Genomic DNA, 20,746 nt, shown 5'->3' on the forward strand with positions numbered 1-20,746 from the left:
AAGTAATCAGTTTTTTTGTTTAACTATAAATGTAATGTACCTCATATAACATTCCAAAAAGGAGGCTAGATTTTGTTTCTTTAAAAATCCACAAATTTGGGGGCCAAGGACAGTATAACTGCTGTAAGACAGTTGCCTTGCATAAAAAGGACCTTAGTTTTATCTCCAGTACCCTACATGTTCCCCCAGACCCTACCAGGAGAGATCCCTGGGCACAGAGCCAAGAGTAAAATCCAAACACAGCCAGGTGTGGCCCACACCCCACCTTCACCACCAGAAAACAGATTTAAGTCCAGCATTGCTCCACACCCATCTCCCCACCCAAAAAACAACAACCAAAAAAACCCCAAATTCAACATCTTTCCTTCTGATCACATCATTAAATAGTATTAATTAGTTCTAAAGAATCTAGTGATTCTCTTAGAATCACTAGAGCATATATAAATTATTCCGAAGTACCCGCAAATATTTGGGAATGAACATAAATACCCAAATAAAATATTAGGAACAGTTAGTTGTGAAAGTAAACATTGGTGTTAAGAAACGTTACTGCCATAAAAGACCTTTGCCATACTGGGTTTTTTTCCCTTCTTTAGGTTTACGATGCTGCAGTCAGGTGGCTAAAATACGATGAGCCAAATCGCCAGCCATTTATGGTTGATATCCTTGCTAAAGTCAGATTTCCTCTCATATCAAAGAATTTCTTAAGCAAAACAGTACAAGCTGAACCACTCATTCAAGACAATCCTGAATGCCTTAAGATGGTGATAAGTAAGTTGCCTTAATATCTATTAATAACCTGCATGTAGCCAGTTTCTCATGGGCTTAAAACTCTTGGAAAGTGTCAGACTCAGTAGCTGCAAAAAAAGTTCAATACTTTGCTTTCCAAATAATCCAGTCTATTAAGATTTTTAGTTTTCTTCCTGGAGTCCTCAGGAAGAGAGGACTTTTTTACCTCAACCTTTATTTTATAGGGATATGTTTAATAGAGAATAAAAATTGCTTAATCTTTTTCATCTTTTTGACATATAATAGTCCTCTTATATTTTGTTTTTAGTGTTTCCATTATCACTTTATTAGTAATTGTATTTTGGGGCCACGCCCTGCTGTGCTCCAGGTTTATTCCTGGCTCTATACAATGGTATTATTCCGGGTAGTGCTGAGGATTTGAACCAGACATATAAGAGAGATGCCTTAACCTTTACTGTGTCTCTTGCCCTTGTGTTTCCATTTTTTATTTTACTTAGCCAACTAATGTACTATGCAGTAAAAGAAAAAAAAATTGTTTTCTTCTCTGGGGTTGGAGCGATAGTAAAGTGAGTAGGGTGCTTGCTTTGTGTATGGCTGACCTGGGTTTGATCCCTGCCACTCCTTAGGTCCCCTCAGCACAGACTGGAATAATTTCTGAGTCTACAGAGTCAGGCATAAGCCCTGAACATTGTTGGGTGTGGCCCAAAAACAAAACAAAACAAATTTCTTCCCGTTTTTATCTAGGCATTGGTAAATTTTTTAGATAGCTAGAACAGATTTACAATGCTGTTAATAATACCATTTCAGGCAGACAGTACTCCACACCGTATCCTGCACCAGAATGCCAAGGTCCCTCCACCCATGTCTCCTGGCCACCTGCTTCACCCATCCCACCTCCTTGGCAAACTCAGTTATGCAGTCTGTCTCAGGGTCAGTTACCACTGGCCAGTTGTTCCCTAACTCTATTTTGTTTATATTCCACTTATGAGAGAGATGATTCTGTAAAATCTCCCTCTCCCTCTGGTTTCGCTCAGCATGATGTGCTCCATTCCCATCCAAGTTGCAACAGATTGAATGATTCATCTTCTCATATCGTTGTGTAGTCCATTTTGTGTATATACCACATTTTTGGTTTGTTTTTGTTTGGGGACCACTTCTGGCAAGGCTTAGGGGTCCATATGTGGTGCTATTAATAGAACCAGCGTCAGTCACATGCAAAGCAATTGCCTTACCTCCTATATTATCTCAGCCCAATACACCACAATTTCTTTATCTACTCATCTGTTCTTGGCTTTGTTTCTAGATCTTGGCTATTATAAATAGGGCCTCAGTGAACATAGGAGTGCAGATGTCTTTTTGAAATACTGTTTGAGGTCCCTTGTGGCCAGTGCCAAGAAGTGGAATTGTTGGGAAGTTCAATTAAGTTTTTTTTTTTTGTTTGTCTGTATGTTTGCTTTTTGGGGTCACACCCGGCGATGCACAGAGGTTACTCCTGGCTCTGCACTCAGGAATTACCCCTGGCGGTGCTCAGGGGACCATATTGGATGCTGGGAATTGAATCTAGGTCAACCGCGTGCAGGGCAAATGCCCTACCCACTGTGCTATCGCTCCAGCCCCTCAATTAAGTTTTTGAGAAGTCTACATACTGTTTTGCACGGAAACGGAATCAAACAACATTTTCCATCTACAGTGGCTGAGGGTTTCTTTTCCCCCACGTCCCCTCCAGCAATGAATACTTCTACCCTATTTGATGTGTACCAACCTTGCTAGTCATTTTGATTTGCATTTTCCTGACAGTTCTAGAGAGTTTCAGTTCTTTCTCCTTTTTTGGGTGAGGTGGGTTTTTTGTTTTGTTTTGTTTTACAAGTATGTCATATAGCCTAGTTATGTGACATAACACTTCACGACATACATACTAATACAAATTTTTAAAGGACAGATGTTGTTCCACTCTGTGTCTTGTCCCCATCTTGCCTTTCTTTCTCTCTTTCCATTCTGCGCCTGAAGACTGTACTAGTTTATGGACTGGTGGTTGAAGATCACTGTTCTACAATGTTCCTCTTCTTGAATGCTATACAAGAATGATAGGAGGAAAAAATTGCAGAAATAAATGCACCATTTTTTCAGTTTTTTAATATTTTGGCTTTTGGGTCCCATGAAGCAGTGCTCAAAGCTTACTTCTGGCTCTGCACTCCATGATCATTACTAGTTCTCAGGGGACTACATGGGGTTCTAGGGATTGGTCAGCCACAGTTCTGGTCAGCCACATACAAGACAAGAACCTTATCCACTGAACTATGTCTCCCAGATATTTCCTTTTTTTTTTTTTTTAGGGGTGAGGATTTATTTATTGAGCCAGCCACACTCACAGTTCTTAGGGATTATTCCTGCCTCTGCACTCAGGGATCAGTCTATCAGTCTTGGGGCTAAGGGGACCATATGAGTTCCTGGGGAATCAAATCGGGTCAGCCACGAGCAAGGCAAATGACTGCCTGCTGTACTGTCACTCTCACCCTAGTATTTCCCTTTTAAAGTACTAAAGTGCCTGAGGTTCTTGAGGAATTACCAGTCGTTTTCTTTACAGGTGGAATGAGATACCATCTGCTATCTCCAGAGGATAGAGAAGAGCTGGTAGAAGGCACGAGACCTAGAAGAAAGAAACATGACTACCGCATAGCTCTTTTTGGAGGGTCCCAGCCACAGTCTTGTAGATATTTTAACCCAAAGGTAACAACTGGTTCTTGTTTTTTTAGGTAGAAGAATATATACTTACCACCCATGGTAATACTTCAAGCCTCTGGAGATGCTAGTTAAGAGCTCCTTCGCGTGCTTTATGAGACTCATCACTTTGTGCATTTTTATAGATAAGGAGAGCTGATATCAGAGAAAATGGAAACCTACTTTTCCTTTCTTGTTTTGTTAGCCGCTTCTTGCCTTTGTTGCAACTCCTGACTTTCCTTCAAGCGTTACTTTCAGTAAAAAAATCCACTTTGGGGGTCTGGAGAGAGAGCACAGCATGTAGGGTTGCTTGCCTTGCTGGCACCCTAATCAGCACTCTAATGCCCCAGCAGGTAACATCAGGTTACCCGAGATGCTATACACTACTGTAGAAAACTCTTCCTCTAGGCTTTATTTATAACTGGCAGCTTTTTGGTTTACTCTGTCAAAGTGTAAATGGGGGTGTCCAAAGTGATAGTATAGTGGGGAGAGTGTTTGCCAAGCACACAGCTGACCCAGGTTTGATTCCCATTGTCCTGTATTGTTTCCCAAGCCCTTCCAGGAGTGATCCCTAAGAGCAGAGCCAGGAATAAACCCTGAGCACCACTGGATATGACCCCTCCCCCCTAGCCCCCAAATAAAAGAAGTGTGAAAAGGCTGAGAAGATGGCTCAGAGGGTTGGAGTGCATGTGTTGCTTGCAAGAACCCTGGTTTGATCCCTGGAACCACATGCTCTCCTGAGCACTGCTGGGAGTAACCCCAAGCAATGCCAGGTGTGGTCTAGAGTGAAAAATGGGTAAAGGCAGGACACCCAAACACAGGATAGATGCTGTCTCTAATACACATACGTACAAGGCTAAAGAGCAAATACTGTCAGCTTTATAGGCTCACCAGTCTCTGCTAGGATTTTTCTACTGGTGTATAGCAGTGTTGGTCTCAAAAGTTTTTCCACCAGGGCTCCCTTTTTTTTTTTTTTGGTTTAATTTTGTTTTGGGGTCACATCCAGCTGTGTTCAAGACTTATTTCTAGCTCTGCACTCAGAGATCACTCTGGATGGCTTGGGGGCCCATATAGGGTGCCAGGGATTGAACCCAGAGCAGCTGCATGCAAGGCAAGTGCCCTACCCCCTGTACTATCGCTCTGGCTTCTGTGGCCCATTTCTGACCCACTTATTTCCTTCCTGTATTCCCCTAATCCTATACATTGGCCATAAGTTGAGAAATAATATTGTTGAATAAAAGCAAATAAATGTGCATGGCTGGGTACTCAGATGGGCTCTGAAGTTTGTCAGTGAGTTTTGTAGGCCTGGATTTAAATCCTAAATTAAAGTTAAGTGAAGGCATGCTCTGCTGAACATTGGGAATGTTGTTTATTAAAATTGTCACAAGGCCTCTTCTTGCATCAGAGCTTCTTTCCCGCATGAACAGGCATTTACTGAGGAGATGGTTCCACTTTGCAATCAGGGTGGAAATTGCAGTTACATGTTGTATGTGATTTGAAAGGGGTGTACATGAGGACGTGCAAACATTATAGGAAAATGGAGACCCAGGCAAACAAGTTAACAAGGCTCTTCTGTGTGTCTCAGAAGTGTTTACCGCTGGCAGGAATATTGTAGGAGCTATTCCCTGGGGTGAGAACACTAGTGAGATAAATAGGGCAACTGCAGGAACCAAATAACCAGCCTGGTCCACACGGATCCCAGGAAGATCTGCCCTAACTGTGTCTCAGGTCCTGACGTTGCCTGAAAATGGGTGGTGATGATATTCAAGAATGTGTTAATACTTCACACGTTCTGGGAAGATGGCTCAGAGGACTGGGTGAAGCACTTTCTTTGCATGTGGAAGCCCTTGATTTCATCCCTGATTCTGCTTGGTCCCCTAGCACTGCCAGGTGTGACTCCCTTCTTCCTGAAATACATTCTTTTTTTTTTTTAATTGAATCACTGTGGGAAAAGTTACAAAGCTTTCAGGTTTATGTCTCAGTCATGCAATTATCAAACACATTTCCCTTCACCAATACTTATTTTTCACCACCAAGAACCCCAATAGCCCCCCCCCCCCACCAACCCTCCCAATGCCTGTGAGGCAGATGAGTTCTAGTTAACACTCTATCTACTTTGATTAGATTCATTGTTTCTACAAAAGATGCACCCTTATTATTTAGAGTTTACACCCCCAAATCGGACATGCTGAAAAGGCATCGTGAAATAATTTGTTTTCTACAGCTGGTTACAAGAATCAAATAATGTTGCGTGGCCGCATTTTACTTATTAAGCCTGGAAGTATTTCTGCTGAGAGTCAGATAATTTTAAGATTGGTTTCTGTGCTCTGGAGCCATGGCCGTGCCAGAGAGCCGCTGGTGGGGGGCAACTCGTGACCTCGGTAGGGAGTGAAGGACGAGCAGGAACGCCCCCCTTCCCATGAGGTTTCAGTCGCCCCATCACGACCGGCTCATACCTGGCTTTCCATAAAGCTCCGAAGCGGCTGCCATCTTTCTTTTCAGAGGGGAAAAGAATACATTCATTTTAAAATCAGTAAAAGGCACAAAACAATCACTGTTCTCCTTTTGCCCACTGCCCCCAACCAACAGTCTGCAGATATCACACACAATTAAATTGGATCAAAGCCAATTATTTTTATATGAACTCAAGTAAATGAATACACACTTTACCTGTCTTTCCTTGACTGTATGTTGCTTGGTCCTTTTTAATGTTGCTTTTCCAGTACTGAAAGCTTCCGATTCTTTCTTATTGCAGGATTATAGCTGGACGGATATCCGATGTCCTTTCGAAAAGCGAAGAGATGCAGCCTGTGTGTTTTGGGACAACGTAGTATATATTCTGGGTGGCTCTCAACTTTTCCCTATAAAACGAATGGACTGTTACAATGTTGTGAAGGACAGCTGGTATTCCAAACTGGGCCCCCCCACACCTCGAGACAGCCTTGCTGCCTGTGCTGCAGAAGGCAAAATTTACACATCTGGAGGCTCTGAAGTTGGTAAGGATGCACTTTAGTACTTTTTTTGAGGGGAAGCGCTTTAAGCCAAGTGTCTTGGCTTAAATAAATAATTGGTTGGTTGTCCAAGTACTTTTTTTACATAATTTAAATACCTGTCTGTCATATTTTAGAGCCCCTTTCCTTGTTCCTGTATTTTGCTCCTTAATTTATAAGAAATGGTGCTGTTCTTTCATTGACACTGACTGCATTCACTCTAGACTAGTAATTTTGTGTACATAGTAATATTTTCTTTAGGGATTTCAGAGTCTGTAGTGGAATGCCACTCAGCTCCTTAGAGAGATAAAGTCTTGCCTTTTGCAACAAAATAGATGGAACCTGAGGTGGTTATGAGAAGCAAAATAAGCCAGAGAATGAAAGACAGTTACTGGATGGCTTTCTCTGTGTATGGAATACAAATAGTAACTAGTAACTAATATATGGGTGAAAAGCACAGTAGTCCTAGTTGGAAAGTGAGCAAGGATCAAGGAAAGGGTAAAAGCAGTTAGGCAGGTCCTGGGAGTTAGCTTTGGTAATGGACAATATAGTCAGACTTCCTTACTTAGGACATCTATGAGCTATACTCCTGAAATCTACATAGCATTGTACATGAATGATACATCAATGACACATTTTTTTAAATGTTTGGCTTGCCCATAGAGCCTTAAGACTTCTTTACTACTCCTCAGTTTTTTCTGTAGTGTCTTTGTTTTCTTTGCATGAAATAAAAGAATGATTCCCCCCCCCCCACACACACACACATTTGCTTTATTCCTTAACTTTTTGATCTAATGACTTCAGAAGCTTTTCATGATTATTGTCAGAATAAAGTGTGGGCATGAATTTACAACTTTTTCTTATAGATGAATAGTTTGTTAGTGTCAAGAAGTGGTCTTTTTCTAAATGAATTTTTCTAAATGAATATTCCAGGTGCAGACTAAGTACATAGTAGCTTTAACAGACTTTCATCTTTTCAAGTAATTCCTTTAGCTAACTTACGAGTTTATGAATAAAACTTGGAAGACCAAGTAAACCTAAGGTATAGAATTTAAGTGTTAACTGTAAGTCTTTTTTATGTTCTTTGATGATTTTGATATTAGCCCAAAGACTATTTTACCATTAGTCAGCATATTTGTCTGTGTTTTGTCCGCACCATACACTAGACGCTAGTGAATATATGGGGGAATGTGTGATTTCCTATAGGTCTTACTAGGTAACGTTTCACCTCTCTTTAGCATTCTTAAATTTAAAATATTATATTCAAATAAAATTAAATAATTAAAATTAAATAATTTCATAAATAAAGCATTTTTTCCAGTTCAGGAAATCCTAGAATAATAAAATGTAGTTGTTTCATGGTACAGTAGATAATTTCTTTTTTTTTTTTCTTTTTTTTTTTTTTTTTTTTTTTTTGGTTTTTGGGTCACACCTGGTTATGCACAGGGGTTACTCCTGGCTCTGCACTCAGAAGTTACTGCTGGCGGTGCTCAGGGGACCATATGGGATGCTGGGAATCGAACCTGGGTCGGCCGCGTGCAAGGCAAACGCCCTACCCGCTGTGCTATCTCTCCAGCCCCAATACTTTCATTTCTTAAGCATTTTACTAAATCTGTTTTTTACTTAGACTTTTTTTTTTGTCTGCTGTAGGATGCCAGGGATACAACCCAGGTCAGCTGCATGCAAGACAAATGCCCTACCTGCTGTACTATCATTCCAGCCCCTGCTTTTCATAGGTTTTAGTTCCAATAAGTAATGGGGGTGGGTTGGAGAGGTTGTGTGTGTTAGGGGTTTTTTCTTTGTTTGTTTTTGGGGCTGGGGCTACACCCAGCTCTGACAATGCTTAATTTTGGCACTGCACTCAGGAATTACTCCTGGTGGCCTTGGGAGAAGGATGGTGAGTGGATGGGATGCAGACGATAGGACTCAGGCTAACAACATGTAAGGCATGCTCCCTACCCTTGGTACTGTCTCTTCATCTCCCTGCAATAAAAAGTTGTAAGGGTATTTATGATTTTAAATCACTTGAAAAAGTCCTAAAGTGTAGGAGGTAAAAAACAAATTAGTAAATTTCTTTTATCCTTCCCAAGGAAAGTACTTGATTTTGTTTGTTTATTTTTTGTTTATTTTTTGTTTGGGGTCACACCCAGAGATACTTAGGGCTTACTCCTGTCTCTTTGTCCAGGGATCACTTCTAGCAGACTTGATGGACAATATGGGGCCAGGGATGGAACCTAGGTTGGCCACAAGCAAGGCAAGCACCCTACCCACTGTACTATCTCTCCAGCCTCCAAAGTACTTGATATTTAATATTATTTCTGAAATGCATTGTTCAACTCCTACTATATTTAGAAGTTGCAAATAGGATGACTGTTTTGTTCTCTTTAAACGTACAATCAAAATAAACCAGAAACATATCATTATACTATGAGCCTGCACTCAAGAACGAACTGGCATGACTTCAGGTCTTGCCCATTCAGCTACTGAAGTGATCATAGAGGTAGCATCTGTCCATGTGCTTTCATCCTATATGTAAACATGGAGAACTTGCATGAATCCTATCATGTGCAACTGGGCTTTACAGACTCACAATTTTTAACTTCTCTTTTGAAATAAAACCAATTTCTTTCTCTGAAGTTTCACTGCAAATAAAATCTCCTTAACCTTTTGTTTTTTTAACATTTTCCAAGAATTATACAAACAGGGTTGACTTTTCCTTAAACTGTGCCTACCTATTTACAACTGTTGATTGAATATAAAAATTCCTGTACATAATTTAAGTTCTTCTTGCCATTAATGACTTGGTTTGGCACTTAGCTACCTTGCTGCAAGTGTGCACTAATGACCTATGCTTGAGACCTTTCTCTTTTACAGGAAACTCTGCCCTGTATTTATTTGAGTGCTATGATACTAGAACTGAAAGCTGGCACACGAAGCCCAGCATGCTGACTCAGCGCTGCAGCCACGGGATGGTGGAAGCCAATGGACTGATCTATGTGTGCGGTGGGAGTTTAGGGAATAACGTGTCTGGGCGTGTGCTGAATTCCTGTGAAGTGTATGACCCCGCCACAGAGACGTATGTACCCATTTAAAACTCGCTTCATGGCACCAGCTTGCCCTCGGCAGAGCTGTGTGCCGCTCCTGCCCCCTGGATGAGCCTGTGGTTTATTCTGAAGAACAGGAGCAGCCTTGCCTACTCCCTTCCCGGGATGCTCTGAAAAGGCGAGCAGTGACCGTCAGACCCTTGTTAAAACAAAAACAGAATACTAATATAAAACCAGAGTAATTGTTAGTATCTGAGGATTAATTTTTATGTACTATATGTCTTTTGAAAAGGTAAATCTATCAAATAGTTTAAGAGGAAAAACATAATATTCAAGAGACCGGCGTGATAGTACAGTGAGTAGGGTGCTTGCCTTGCACGAGGTTAACCCTAGTTCGATTCCCCAGCACCCCATGTGGTTCCCTGAGCCCACCAGAATTGATCTCTGATCACAGAACCAGTAGTAAACCCTGAGCATCACTGGGTGTGTCCCCCAAAAGACAAAAAAACAATATTAGGTCAGATTTCCCTTTTGTTGTTATTTGGAGTCTTTGGTTGATATTAAGCTATTAGAGCATAAATCTGATGCCAGTATAAATGTCTGTTGTGTGTCTAAGGGTGTAGGCAGAAGAAGGGATTAAATCTGGGGGGGAAATAACTCAACACAGTTCCAGGTCTTTGTATAGGTATATGATGCTGTTACTTGTGAATTAGTATCTTTCAGCATTGATGTTACATGTTTGTGGGTTTGTCTTTTTTTTTTTCTTTTTGGGTCATACCTGATGATGCACAGGGGTTACTCCTGGCTCTGCACTCAGGAATTACTCCTGGTGGTGCGCAGGAGACCATATGGGATGCTGGGAATTGAACCTGGGCCGGCCTCTTGCAAGGCAAACGCCCTACCCGCTGTGCTATTGCTCCAGCCCCACATGTTTGTGTTCTTAATCTCATTTATCATCATATCAAGTACATCAAGTACATCAAGTACAAGTAACTTAAGTACAATCAAGTTAAATAATGTACTAAACCAACATTTAAGTACATTATTTAACTTGATAGATGATAGTAGTTAAATTATTGGAGTAGCCTATAGGTATCAATGTAGATTTGAAGACCTTTATGTGAACAGTAAAAAAATAATGCTAGTTCGCTGAGTGCTAACAGCTCGGAATGTTTGTTTCTTACTTACACATAAATATTAATTAAAACCACATATCACAACTGTGATTACTGTTTATATCTTCCCCTTTTATGTTGCCATTTTAGTTTGTTGGGCTCCATAGAAAATGGGTTTCTTTCAAAGACATGTTCATTGTATCCAATTATCTTATACTTACCATCTATAGTCTAAAGAAAAAGAATCCCTATTTACCCCCTTTCTGAAGTACCGTAAACCCATGTTAAGCTTTTTGCTTCCTATCATTCCAGATATTGTTTGTGTAAATATACACATGTATGAGTGAGAAATGAACACCTACTTGAGGAAGATTATTTTTTTATGAACTAATATATAGGAGAGGTTTTTTGTTTGCTTATTTTTTAACTTCTTATAAATAAGTACCCTAAAAGCTTTGGTTTTGTTTTGTTTTGTTTTGTTTTGTTTTTTCAGATGGACTGAACTGTGTCCAATGATTGAGGCCAGGAAGAATCATGGTCTGGTGTTTGTCAAAGACAAGATATTTGCTGTGGGTGGTCAGAATGGTTTAGGTATGTGGTATTAATTCTCCATTCCACTTTCTCAAAGAGTCTGCTGCTAGTTGTGTATTTTAGATTCTCAGAAGATGTTTTTCTTAAATCTCTATATAAGCATGTATCATGGGCATCACTATACCTATTTTTATTTTTCAGGGGAACTCACATGTTTTATAAAACATTGCAGCATATGTAACATCCCTGTCTGTAATGGCAGTGATCATCAGCTGTTGTGACAGTTGCTTGTTTCCATATAGCCTCTGAGAAATGGTAGCACACTAAGCACTGCCAACTGACAGGGACATTTGAACACTAAGAAAACACTTCAAACATTTTTAAAATATATTTTAGAATTTGTATACAGGTTTGAATGGCAACCGTCTAAACATTTATAAACATTGCATGAAAATATCAATATTAGTATTTTTTTTCTTTTTTTTTTTTTTATTTATTGAATCACTGTGGGAAAGGTTACAAAGCTTTCAGGTTTATGTCTCAGTCATGCAAATATCAAACACATTTCCCTTTACCAATACTTATTTTTTACCATGAAGAACCCCAATAAAACCCCACCCCCCACCCCTCCCCGTCCCTGTGAGGCAGATGAATTCTAGTTAACACTCTATCTGCTTTGATTAGATTCATTGTTTCAATAAAAGATTCACCACTATTATTTAGAGTTTACCCCCCCCCAAATCAGACATGCTGAAAAAGCATTGTGAAGTGATTTGCTTTCTACAGCTGGGTTCAAGAATTAAATGTTGGTTTTGGATTTCTGCTATTTTACCTATTGACCCTGGAAGTATTTCTACTGAAAGTCAGATAGTTAAGAAATTGGTTTCTGTGTTCTGGAGTCGTGGCCGTGCTGGAGAGCCGCTCGCGGGGGGCAACCGGTGGCCTCGGTAGGGCGTGAAGGGCGGAGCGAAACGCCCCCCTTCCCATGAGGTTTTAGTCGCCCCCACACTCCCGGCTCATACCTGCTGTCCACAAGGCTCCCATGTGGCCGCCATCTTTCTTTCCAGAGAGGAGAGGGCGAATGGGGCAACACCCTTTCCCCTCCGGCAGACTTGATGGGCTGGATCAACGCATAGTCCATTCACTTTTCTGCTCCAAGCTGCTGGGTTCTGCATTAAGTCCTTGTGCTTCTGGGGCCATGGCCTTGCTGGAGAGCCGCTCGCGGGGGGCGACTGGTGACCTCGGTAGGGCGTGAAGGATGGACCGGAACGCCCCCAGACCCATGAGGTTTTAGTCGCCCCCACTCCCCCGGCTCATACCTGCTGTCCACAAGGCTCCCATGTGGCCGCCATCTTTCTTTCCAGAGAGGAGAGGGCGAATGGGGCAACACCCTTTCCCCTCCGGCAGACTTGATGGCCTGGATCAATGCATAGTCCGTTCACTTTTCTGCTCCAAGCTGCTGGGTTCTGCATTAAGTCCTTGTGCTTCTGGGGCCGTGGCTGTGCTGGGGAGCCGCTCGTGGGGGGCAACCGGTGACCTCGGTAGGGCGTGAAGGACGGACCGGAACGCCCCCCTTCCCATGAGGTTTTAGTCGCCCCCACACCCCCGGCTCATACCTGCTGTCCACAAGGCTCCCATGTGGCCGCCATCTTTCTTTCCAGAGGGAGGAGGGCGGAAGGGAGCAACACCCTTTCCCCTCTGGGCAGAAATGATTGCCTGGATTAACGCATAGTCCTTTCACTTTTCTGCTCCAAGCTGCTGGGTTCTGCATTAAGCCCTGTGCTTCTGGGAGTGTGGCCGTGCTGGAGAGCCGCTCGTGGGGGGCAACTGGTGACCTCGGTAGGGCGTGAAGGACGGACCGGAACGCCCCCCTTCCCATGAGGTTTTAGTCGCCCCCACACCCCCGGCTCATACCTGCTGTCCACAAGGCTCCCATGCGGCCGCCATCCTTCTTTCCAGAGAAGAGAGGGCGAATGGGGCAACACCCTTTCCCCTCTGGGCAGAAATGATGGCCTGGGTTAACTCATCGTCCGTTCGCTTTTCTGCTCTAAGATGCTGGGTTCTGCATTAAGTCCTTGTGTTTCTGGGGCTGTGGCCGTGCTCCAAACTTAACTCTGACTTTCAGGGAGAAAGATTGGGTGGTTTACTTCTCATTGATCACTTTGTATACAGAGAGATGTCCTAGTTTTGAGAAAAAGTCCTTGTTCCCGCATACTCGAGCTGTGTTTGTAGAGGCTTCTGGTCACCGGGGTTCCATCTGGGGGAGGCGGGATGCAGCACCTACTCCATCTGGAACTTGCGGGTGATCTCGGCTCTTTTTGGAACCTGTTTTTTCTTTTTTTTTTTTCCTCCGGGATCCCGCACCCTCCATGTGTTCCTTCTCTTATGCTGGATGCTTCAATATTAGTATTTTTAATGAATACATTTACATGTATTGTTCCAATTCAGTATATGTGCTGCCGAGCAATAGCACAACGGTAGGGCATTTGCCTTACAAGCGGCCAACGTGGCCGAGTTCGATTCCTCCACCCCTCCCGGAGAGCCCGGGAGAGTATCTCGCCCGCACGGCAGAGCCTGGCAAGCTACCCATGATGTATGCCAAACACAGTAACTACAAGTCTCATGATGGAGACGTTACTGGGCCCGCTCGAGCAAATCGATGAACAATGAGAGGACCATGACCGTGACATTTACATGGTCTTAAGTGTTGTGCAAAAAAAAAATCTTAAGTAATTGCTTTAAATAATAGGGAATCTGGACTAAATTTCTAGTTGTCCTCAAACTTCATTTTAGTATCTTTAAGTGTTACTTAAATATAACAAAGAAATAACTTTCTCATCTCCTGTTGCTGTTCATCAGTTTTCCATAAACTGCTAAAAGATTAATGGCAGAAAGAGTAAGGATATTTGAACAATTTAAATCAAAACTAATCAGAAGGGAGATCTGCTGTTTGATTTACTTCTTTATTTTCCCAGAATTAATAGAACATTTTTTCATTTTGTAGAATAAATTTTTATGATTCTAAAGCAACAATTAAAAATGCATGTAAGTTTTCACTGTGTTAAAGTAAGAATAAGATGGATGTGTCTCAAAAGCCCACCCCCCCAAAAAAAAAGTAAGAATAAGAATTTAGGGGATTCCCCAAGTTCAATCCCCAGCACTACATGGTTCCGTGAGCACCAATAGGTAGGGTGCAGCCTTGGTGGCCTCCAAGCACTGTTAGGGAGACTCCCCACACACACAAAAAAATAAATTTCAGTGATAATTATGTGGTTGTCCATAATAAAATTCTTAAAACTTACTTGAAATTTCTACAAAGCTCATTGTAGAATGGTCCAAATAGCTGTTTGTGTTGTTTTGCTCTTTTAAAGGTGGTCTAGACAACGTGGAATATTATGATATTAAATTAAACGAATGGAAGATGGTTTCGCCAATGCCGTGGAAGGGTGTAACTGTGAAGTGTGCCGCAGTTGGCTCTGTAGTTTATGTTTTGGCTGGTTTTCAAGGTGTGGGCCGATTAGGACACATCCTTGAATATAATACTGAAACAGACAAATGGATTGCCAACTCCAAAGTTCGAGCATTTCCAGTAACAAGCTGTTTAATTTGTGTCGTTGATACATGTGGAGCAAATGAAGAAACTCTGGAAACATGAAATGTGAGTGACCCTTGAAGACTCACCAGATTAAGAAACTTGAGGACCAGTGCTTTGTTCCAAGAGTTCGGTTACAAAGTTTTAGTTTGGTCTTTTCTTTTTTTGAGGGAAGTTTCATGTAAAAAGAAGATCCCATAATTTTTTTAAAATATGGATTCCCATACTTAATTTGAAGACCATATTTTACCTGGTCACATAACCAATGACATGATATAGCAAAAAATATAAGAATTTGGTAAAAATACAAATTCTAGAATGAATTTCACATGTATAGCTATAATTCTGACAGAGTGATGTATTGTCTTATTATTAGTAAAGCAGCCTTGTCTTAGCTCGAGATTCTATTTTCATACATTATGGAAGTACTTTGTAATTAGGTTTATTTCTGTATGGTTAAAAATTAAGAAAATAGTATTCTAAGTCAAGACAGGCAACTCGGATGGAGCAGCTCAGTCCCTTAATTTGCTTGTCCTCGTCTATTCCATTTAGTGCCAAATGAATTCCATTTTGAAAGCAAGCCAGAGTAAGTCAAGGCATACACACACTAAAAAATCTTTATAAATGCATTTTGGGACTTTAAAAGTGTAACCAACATGACATGTATTTAACCCAAATATCCATTTTTTTTAACACAGTGTCAACCTTTGTGTCCATCATTGTTTCTATCACTGTTTTACTCAGTGGTTAAAAAATGATTTTTCTTCTCAGTTTTCACTGTTGAATGATGAACTTAGTAAAAGATAAAACTATAGCAAATTTCTTGGTAACTAGAATAGCACGTAATAGTTATGTAATATCAGTACTGACTTTGAAGTTATTACAGATTTAAAAGGTACATGATTTCATTACAGGACATATAAGATATTTTACACAGTTGTCCCAAAGTTTTGTAATGATTTGAAATAAATATCCTCATTAATTTCATACGCTCAATAAATAATTTATAAACCCACTGCTCATTTTTTTCCCTAGTCATTTTTTTGCCACATTAAGGAATGAAATGAAATGTGTAAATCTATCACCATTAATGTTTTCAATCTGATATAATTAAATATTTTTCAACTTAAAATGTGCTACCAAGTTTATTCTTTATTTTAAAGGTGTTAATTATTTTTTCAATTTGGGAATCATTGTTTCTATGTTAACGTTCATCATTTTCTTTATACGGTAGTTAGAATAAGCCCCAAAAAGGTTTAAATTAAATGATAAAAAAAAAGCATTAAAGTTATTTCAATGTATTAGAGTTCCTTTACTTATTACAGTCTTATTGAGATATTATTTACTTCCTGTGCAATTCACTCAATTTGCTTATTATATTAAATTTGCTTAGCATATTCACAGAAATGTGAATTAAATTTGCTTAGTATATTCACAGAAATGTGCCACATTGCAATACTGAAACATTTTTCAGTACCAGGAAAAGAAACCTCATCCTCCCTTCCCATTTCCCCACTGTATTAGTTTTCTTGGGCTCCTGTAACAAACTAACACAAACACAAAATTCAGGAGACCAAAAGTTCCTACATCCAAGCAGAAGATGTCCCTGCTTTTCTAGCTTCGGATGGTAGCTGGCAACCCTTGGCCTTTCTTGGTTTATAATTGCATCATGTCCTTCAGCCTCTTTTCTTCACAGGAACTTTTCCTGGGTGTGTCTGTCTTCACATGAAGTTAGAAGCAACAGCCATTCACTTTAACCCAACTCAGTGTGACCTTTTATCTTAACTAATTATTACTTCTACAAAGGTCCTCTTTCCATATTGTAGGTAAACATGAATTTGGGAAACTGGGAGACCATTAATCTCTAGATTTGCTAGTTTTGAACGTTTTTATATTGGACTTAATGAGTTTGTACTTCAAGGATTAAAGACAACAGGCATTAAGGCGTTTGCTCTGTGTGCAGCCAGTCCTGGTTCAGATACAGGGTACAGAACTGGAAGTACTGAGGGAACCATCAGGAAAGTTCCCTCCCCCCAAAAAAATATTATTTTGCTTCATTAGAAAAAATTTCTAAATGTCTTGTTTTGGGATCACACCTGGCAGTGCTCAGGGCTTACTCCCAGCTCTGCACTCAGGAATCACTCCTGACTTGGAGGACCATTTTGGGGTTCCTGGGATGGAAACTGCTGGCCACGTGCAAGACAAGTGCCCTACCTTGTATTATCTTTCTAGCCCCAGAGAAATGAGATTTTTACATACATTCAAAATACCAAGGCTGGAAAGATTGTACAGCAGCAGAAAGATTGTATTTCTTGCCTTTCATGTGGCTGCCTGGAGTTTGAAAGGTCAGAGATCAAAAGGAAAATCAAGGCTGAAAGGGGAGTTACTGGAAAAAGAAAAATGCTTCCTAAAGAGGTCCACGGGTCTCCAAAGAGGCCTGTGAAGTGGCACCAAATATGGGGCTGCTTGAGCATCTTATACAGCAGTGGGAAAGGGGTAGAATGGAACGAGGGAATAAAGGCTTCTGTGCAGGTTGTTCCCAGAAAGGTGCTTCTGTGCAAGTTCCAGGAATTCTAGCGGGACGAAAAAAACCTCCAGGCAAATTCACAAACCCTGTCTGCAAGTGCTCACCAACAGTTTTGTTTTTGTTTTTTGTTATTAATTTTTTTAATTGAATCACCGTGAGATACAGTTACAAAGTTTTCATGACTGAGCTTCAGTCATACAATGATTGAATACCCATCCCTCCACCAGTGTACATTTCTCACCACCAATGTCCCCAGTATCCCTCCTACCACCCCCACCCTACCTCACCCCCTGCCTTCATGGCAGGCACTTTCCTTTTTACTCTCTACTTTGGGGCATTATGGTTTGCAATACAGACACAGTTTTTAGGTCCCTTCTACCCTGAGGACCCTGGACCACTTCAACATTCCAGCCTTTTCTTTATAAGGGAGCAGCGACAGTTTCAAGCTACTTCTTACTGTTTGGGGTGATGTGGGGAAGGGAGAAGGTCATAGAATTGGGTCAGCCAGTGCAGTCGTGGGTAGTCATGTATATGGTTGAAGGATTAGCTAGTGAATGGTGGTCCAGGATATTTCCCGGATGCATGACTAGTAAACTTAAGGAGACATGGGGTGAGAAGAAAGATACCATTATTTAAATAAACAGCCCTACCTATGAAGGCACAGCACAGGCCATCAGTCATAGGTGTGTCAGGCCCATTAATCTCAGGGTTTTTTGGTTTTATTTTAACCATCCTCTTGATGTTTAATGATCTGAAAAATAACAATTAAACAGAATCAATAATTTGTTTTGTTCTTTGGGCCTCATTCAGCTGTTCTCAAGGCTTACTCCTGGCCTTGTGCTCAGAGATCACTCCTGGTGATGCTCAAGAGGCCATATGGGATGTCAGTGATCAAATCTGGGTTGCTGTGTGCAAGCAAGAGCCCCATCCACTCCAATGACTCCCCCAAAACTCTGATGTTTATTCATCAAAGATGATATCAAGTACCATGAGACACCATAGCTCTGCAGCAGGAGCTCAGGAGAATTGTTCTAGGAGGATCCCTCAGAGGGAAACAGAAAGTACAGCAACTGTAGCACATTTGCCAAGAAACCAGTATCACCTCTTCCCAGTCCTGTGCATCTGCTACCACAGACGTAAACAGACCTGTTTGATTCTAATGCTTCCCTTCAAACAGGGATTCCATCGTTCTCCAAATCACACAGCTCCATGGCCAAGATCTTCTTCACCTAATCTGCAGTGTCACCAATAGGCAGGTTTGCTTACTAGGAACTGTATACCCAGTTTTGTTTTGTTTTTTTCTTTTTGGGTCACACCTGGTGATGCTCAGGGGTTACTTTGGCTCTACACTCAGGAATTACTCCTGCTGGTGCTCAGGGAACCATATGGGATGCTGGGAATCGAACCTGGGTCAGCCACGTGCAAGGCAAACGCCCTACCCACTGTGCTATCACTCCAGCCCCTGTAAACCCAGTTTTAATCAAACTCATCAGAATACATTTTATGTAATCACTCTACAGAACTAGAATCTAATTTCTACCAAAGACAAATTACATAGTTTTCTCTCCATCTTCATTTTAAATTTGCCAAATGGCTTAATAAACCTGGTTTGTTCATTTACATAAATACAGCAAGATTGCACAATTCTCCTTTTAGGGTACCTTGTTATTTATTGGGGAGGCCTTAGGAATTGGCCTAGGACAGAGTAGGAGACATACCAATAACGGCATTAATTTCTGCCTGCTACATCAGGACTACCCAGACTTGGCCGTTGTGAAAAAGTGAAGATCAGGTCGGCATGATGAGCTAGAGGTGGCCTCGGGCCTCTCACCCTCTGTAGCAGTGTTCTGGCAGGCAGGAGTCCATCCCATTCCTTTCCAGACTGGAAGAGACCCCCAGTTTTCATGTTTTTCTTGACACTGAGAGCAGGGGCTGTGATCAGTCATTGCAGATATGCAGATTTCTCATTTTCCTTAGCAGAGACAATTTCCAGTTCTTTGATTCAGCCTACCTCTAGGGTCTCCCTGAGCTTTGTAGGGCACCTGTTATTACTGGGCCTGTTCTTGTGATTTAAACCAATCCCTCTGACTTTGTTTCCCTGGAAGAGGTCCCATAGATGGGGTCCCATAGATGGCTTTGGAGTTTCCTATTTGTCTGAGGGGTAGGCCCTACTGCCAAGAGGAAAGATTTCCTTACTGAACTTATGCAAATCAACATAGTGGCCGGAAGCATCAAAAATGTACTAAAGATGCCAAGAGAGAAAAGGAAATAATTCACTTTACTCACAATGAGATGCAGTATAATCTTTTGCTGTAGACCCTAGTCGAAAGAAGCAGATCTGTGGAGGCAGAGCACACAGTTAACAACATCATGTTAGATTCATTTAGTCCCATGTTGGAAACCTTGATTTCCTGTAATATTTTTTTAAGTGTCCAATTGCCTAAGAGCACTGTAACATGAGACTGGACCATCGTCTAATATCTTTTCCATAGATCTTGCCAAAAAATGTATTAGAACAATCTGCAGATAGAATTTAAAGATCTACTTCTAACAACCCAATTTGATCATGTTTATTCCCTTAAAACACATCCTTAAACCTTCTATACATTCCTTTACTTTCATTCTCTTCTGTCAAAACCAGCTTCACTTTAATAGGATTACTTCTTTTCCCACTGATGATATCTCCATCCATTATCTCTCTTACTAAAATATACATCTTTACTCCTTATAGTCACATCTTACATGTTTTAACTTTCTTATCTCACTGAACTGAGTACAGCTTGAGTTTCAAGAAATTTGGAAACACTGAGAATCATTGCCTCATTTAGAGTGACCAAATTGTGCTCTGAAGTAGTTATTAAAGTCTTGCCACAGATGTCTCTGAATAAAAACATTACAGTTCTAGAGATATTCAAAAGGCTTTAAAGATCTTACAATACATACTACACTTGGCAGGAAAGCTTGCTTCACATATGAATTAATCAGAACATACTTGTCTTTAAGAGTTTAATTCCTAAAACATTATTTTCTAGGAAAAATGCAGAAACGTTATAGGGTTAAAACACATAAATTGTCATGAAATAGGCAAGGAATTCACACTTGTGGATAAAGCTCTCTTAAGGCCATAACTAGGTTTGAGATCTGGTGACAAGAGTGACATGAAATAATTAATACTTAACAATAGCATGCGCTTCCTTGTGGGTAGACTAATAATCTGGGGTTACAGTTATTTACCACATATTTTGTCAATTCTCTACTTTAGAAACCACTAAAGTTAAAGCATCTCTGCAGCTGTGGCTAAGTTTTTAAACAACCTCTTTTTTTTCCTTCAATCTGTTATGAGAAGTAGGCAATAAATTTTCAAAGCCGGACGCTCTTTTCAGGTGGAGTGATAAATGGAGCTTTGTTTTCTGAAACTGCTATTTATAAAACAGCCTAATTTCTCATTAAACTAGTATATATAGGGAGAGGCTGTTTTA

The 20,746-nt window shown here is 40.9% G+C and overlaps 1 protein-coding gene across 2 annotated transcripts in view; it reads left to right on the forward strand.

Annotated features, from left to right (window-relative positions):
* The window catches only part of KLHL7 (kelch like family member 7), a 42,779-nt gene extending 26,984 nt beyond the window's left edge, over positions 1-15,795 (forward strand). For both annotated transcript variants that reach the window (XM_056118501.1, XM_056118502.1), the window contains 6 exons: positions 597-771; positions 3,335-3,477; positions 6,224-6,464; positions 9,333-9,534; positions 11,111-11,208; positions 14,520-15,795. In XM_056118501.1, the coding sequence (XP_055974476.1) occupies positions 597-771; positions 3,335-3,477; positions 6,224-6,464; positions 9,333-9,534; positions 11,111-11,208; positions 14,520-14,803 (1,143 nt within the window). In that variant the 3' untranslated portion in view covers positions 14,804-15,795. The remainder of the gene's footprint in view (positions 1-596; positions 772-3,334; positions 3,478-6,223; positions 6,465-9,332; positions 9,535-11,110; positions 11,209-14,519) is intronic.
* Positions 15,796-20,746: the final 4,951 nt, after the last annotated feature.

Source organism: Sorex fumeus, unplaced genomic scaffold (assembly GCF_029834395.1).
Source record: "Sorex fumeus unplaced genomic scaffold, SorFum_2.1 ptg000037l, whole genome shotgun sequence".
NCBI classification, from domain to species: Eukaryota; Metazoa; Chordata; class Mammalia; order Eulipotyphla; family Soricidae; genus Sorex; species Sorex fumeus.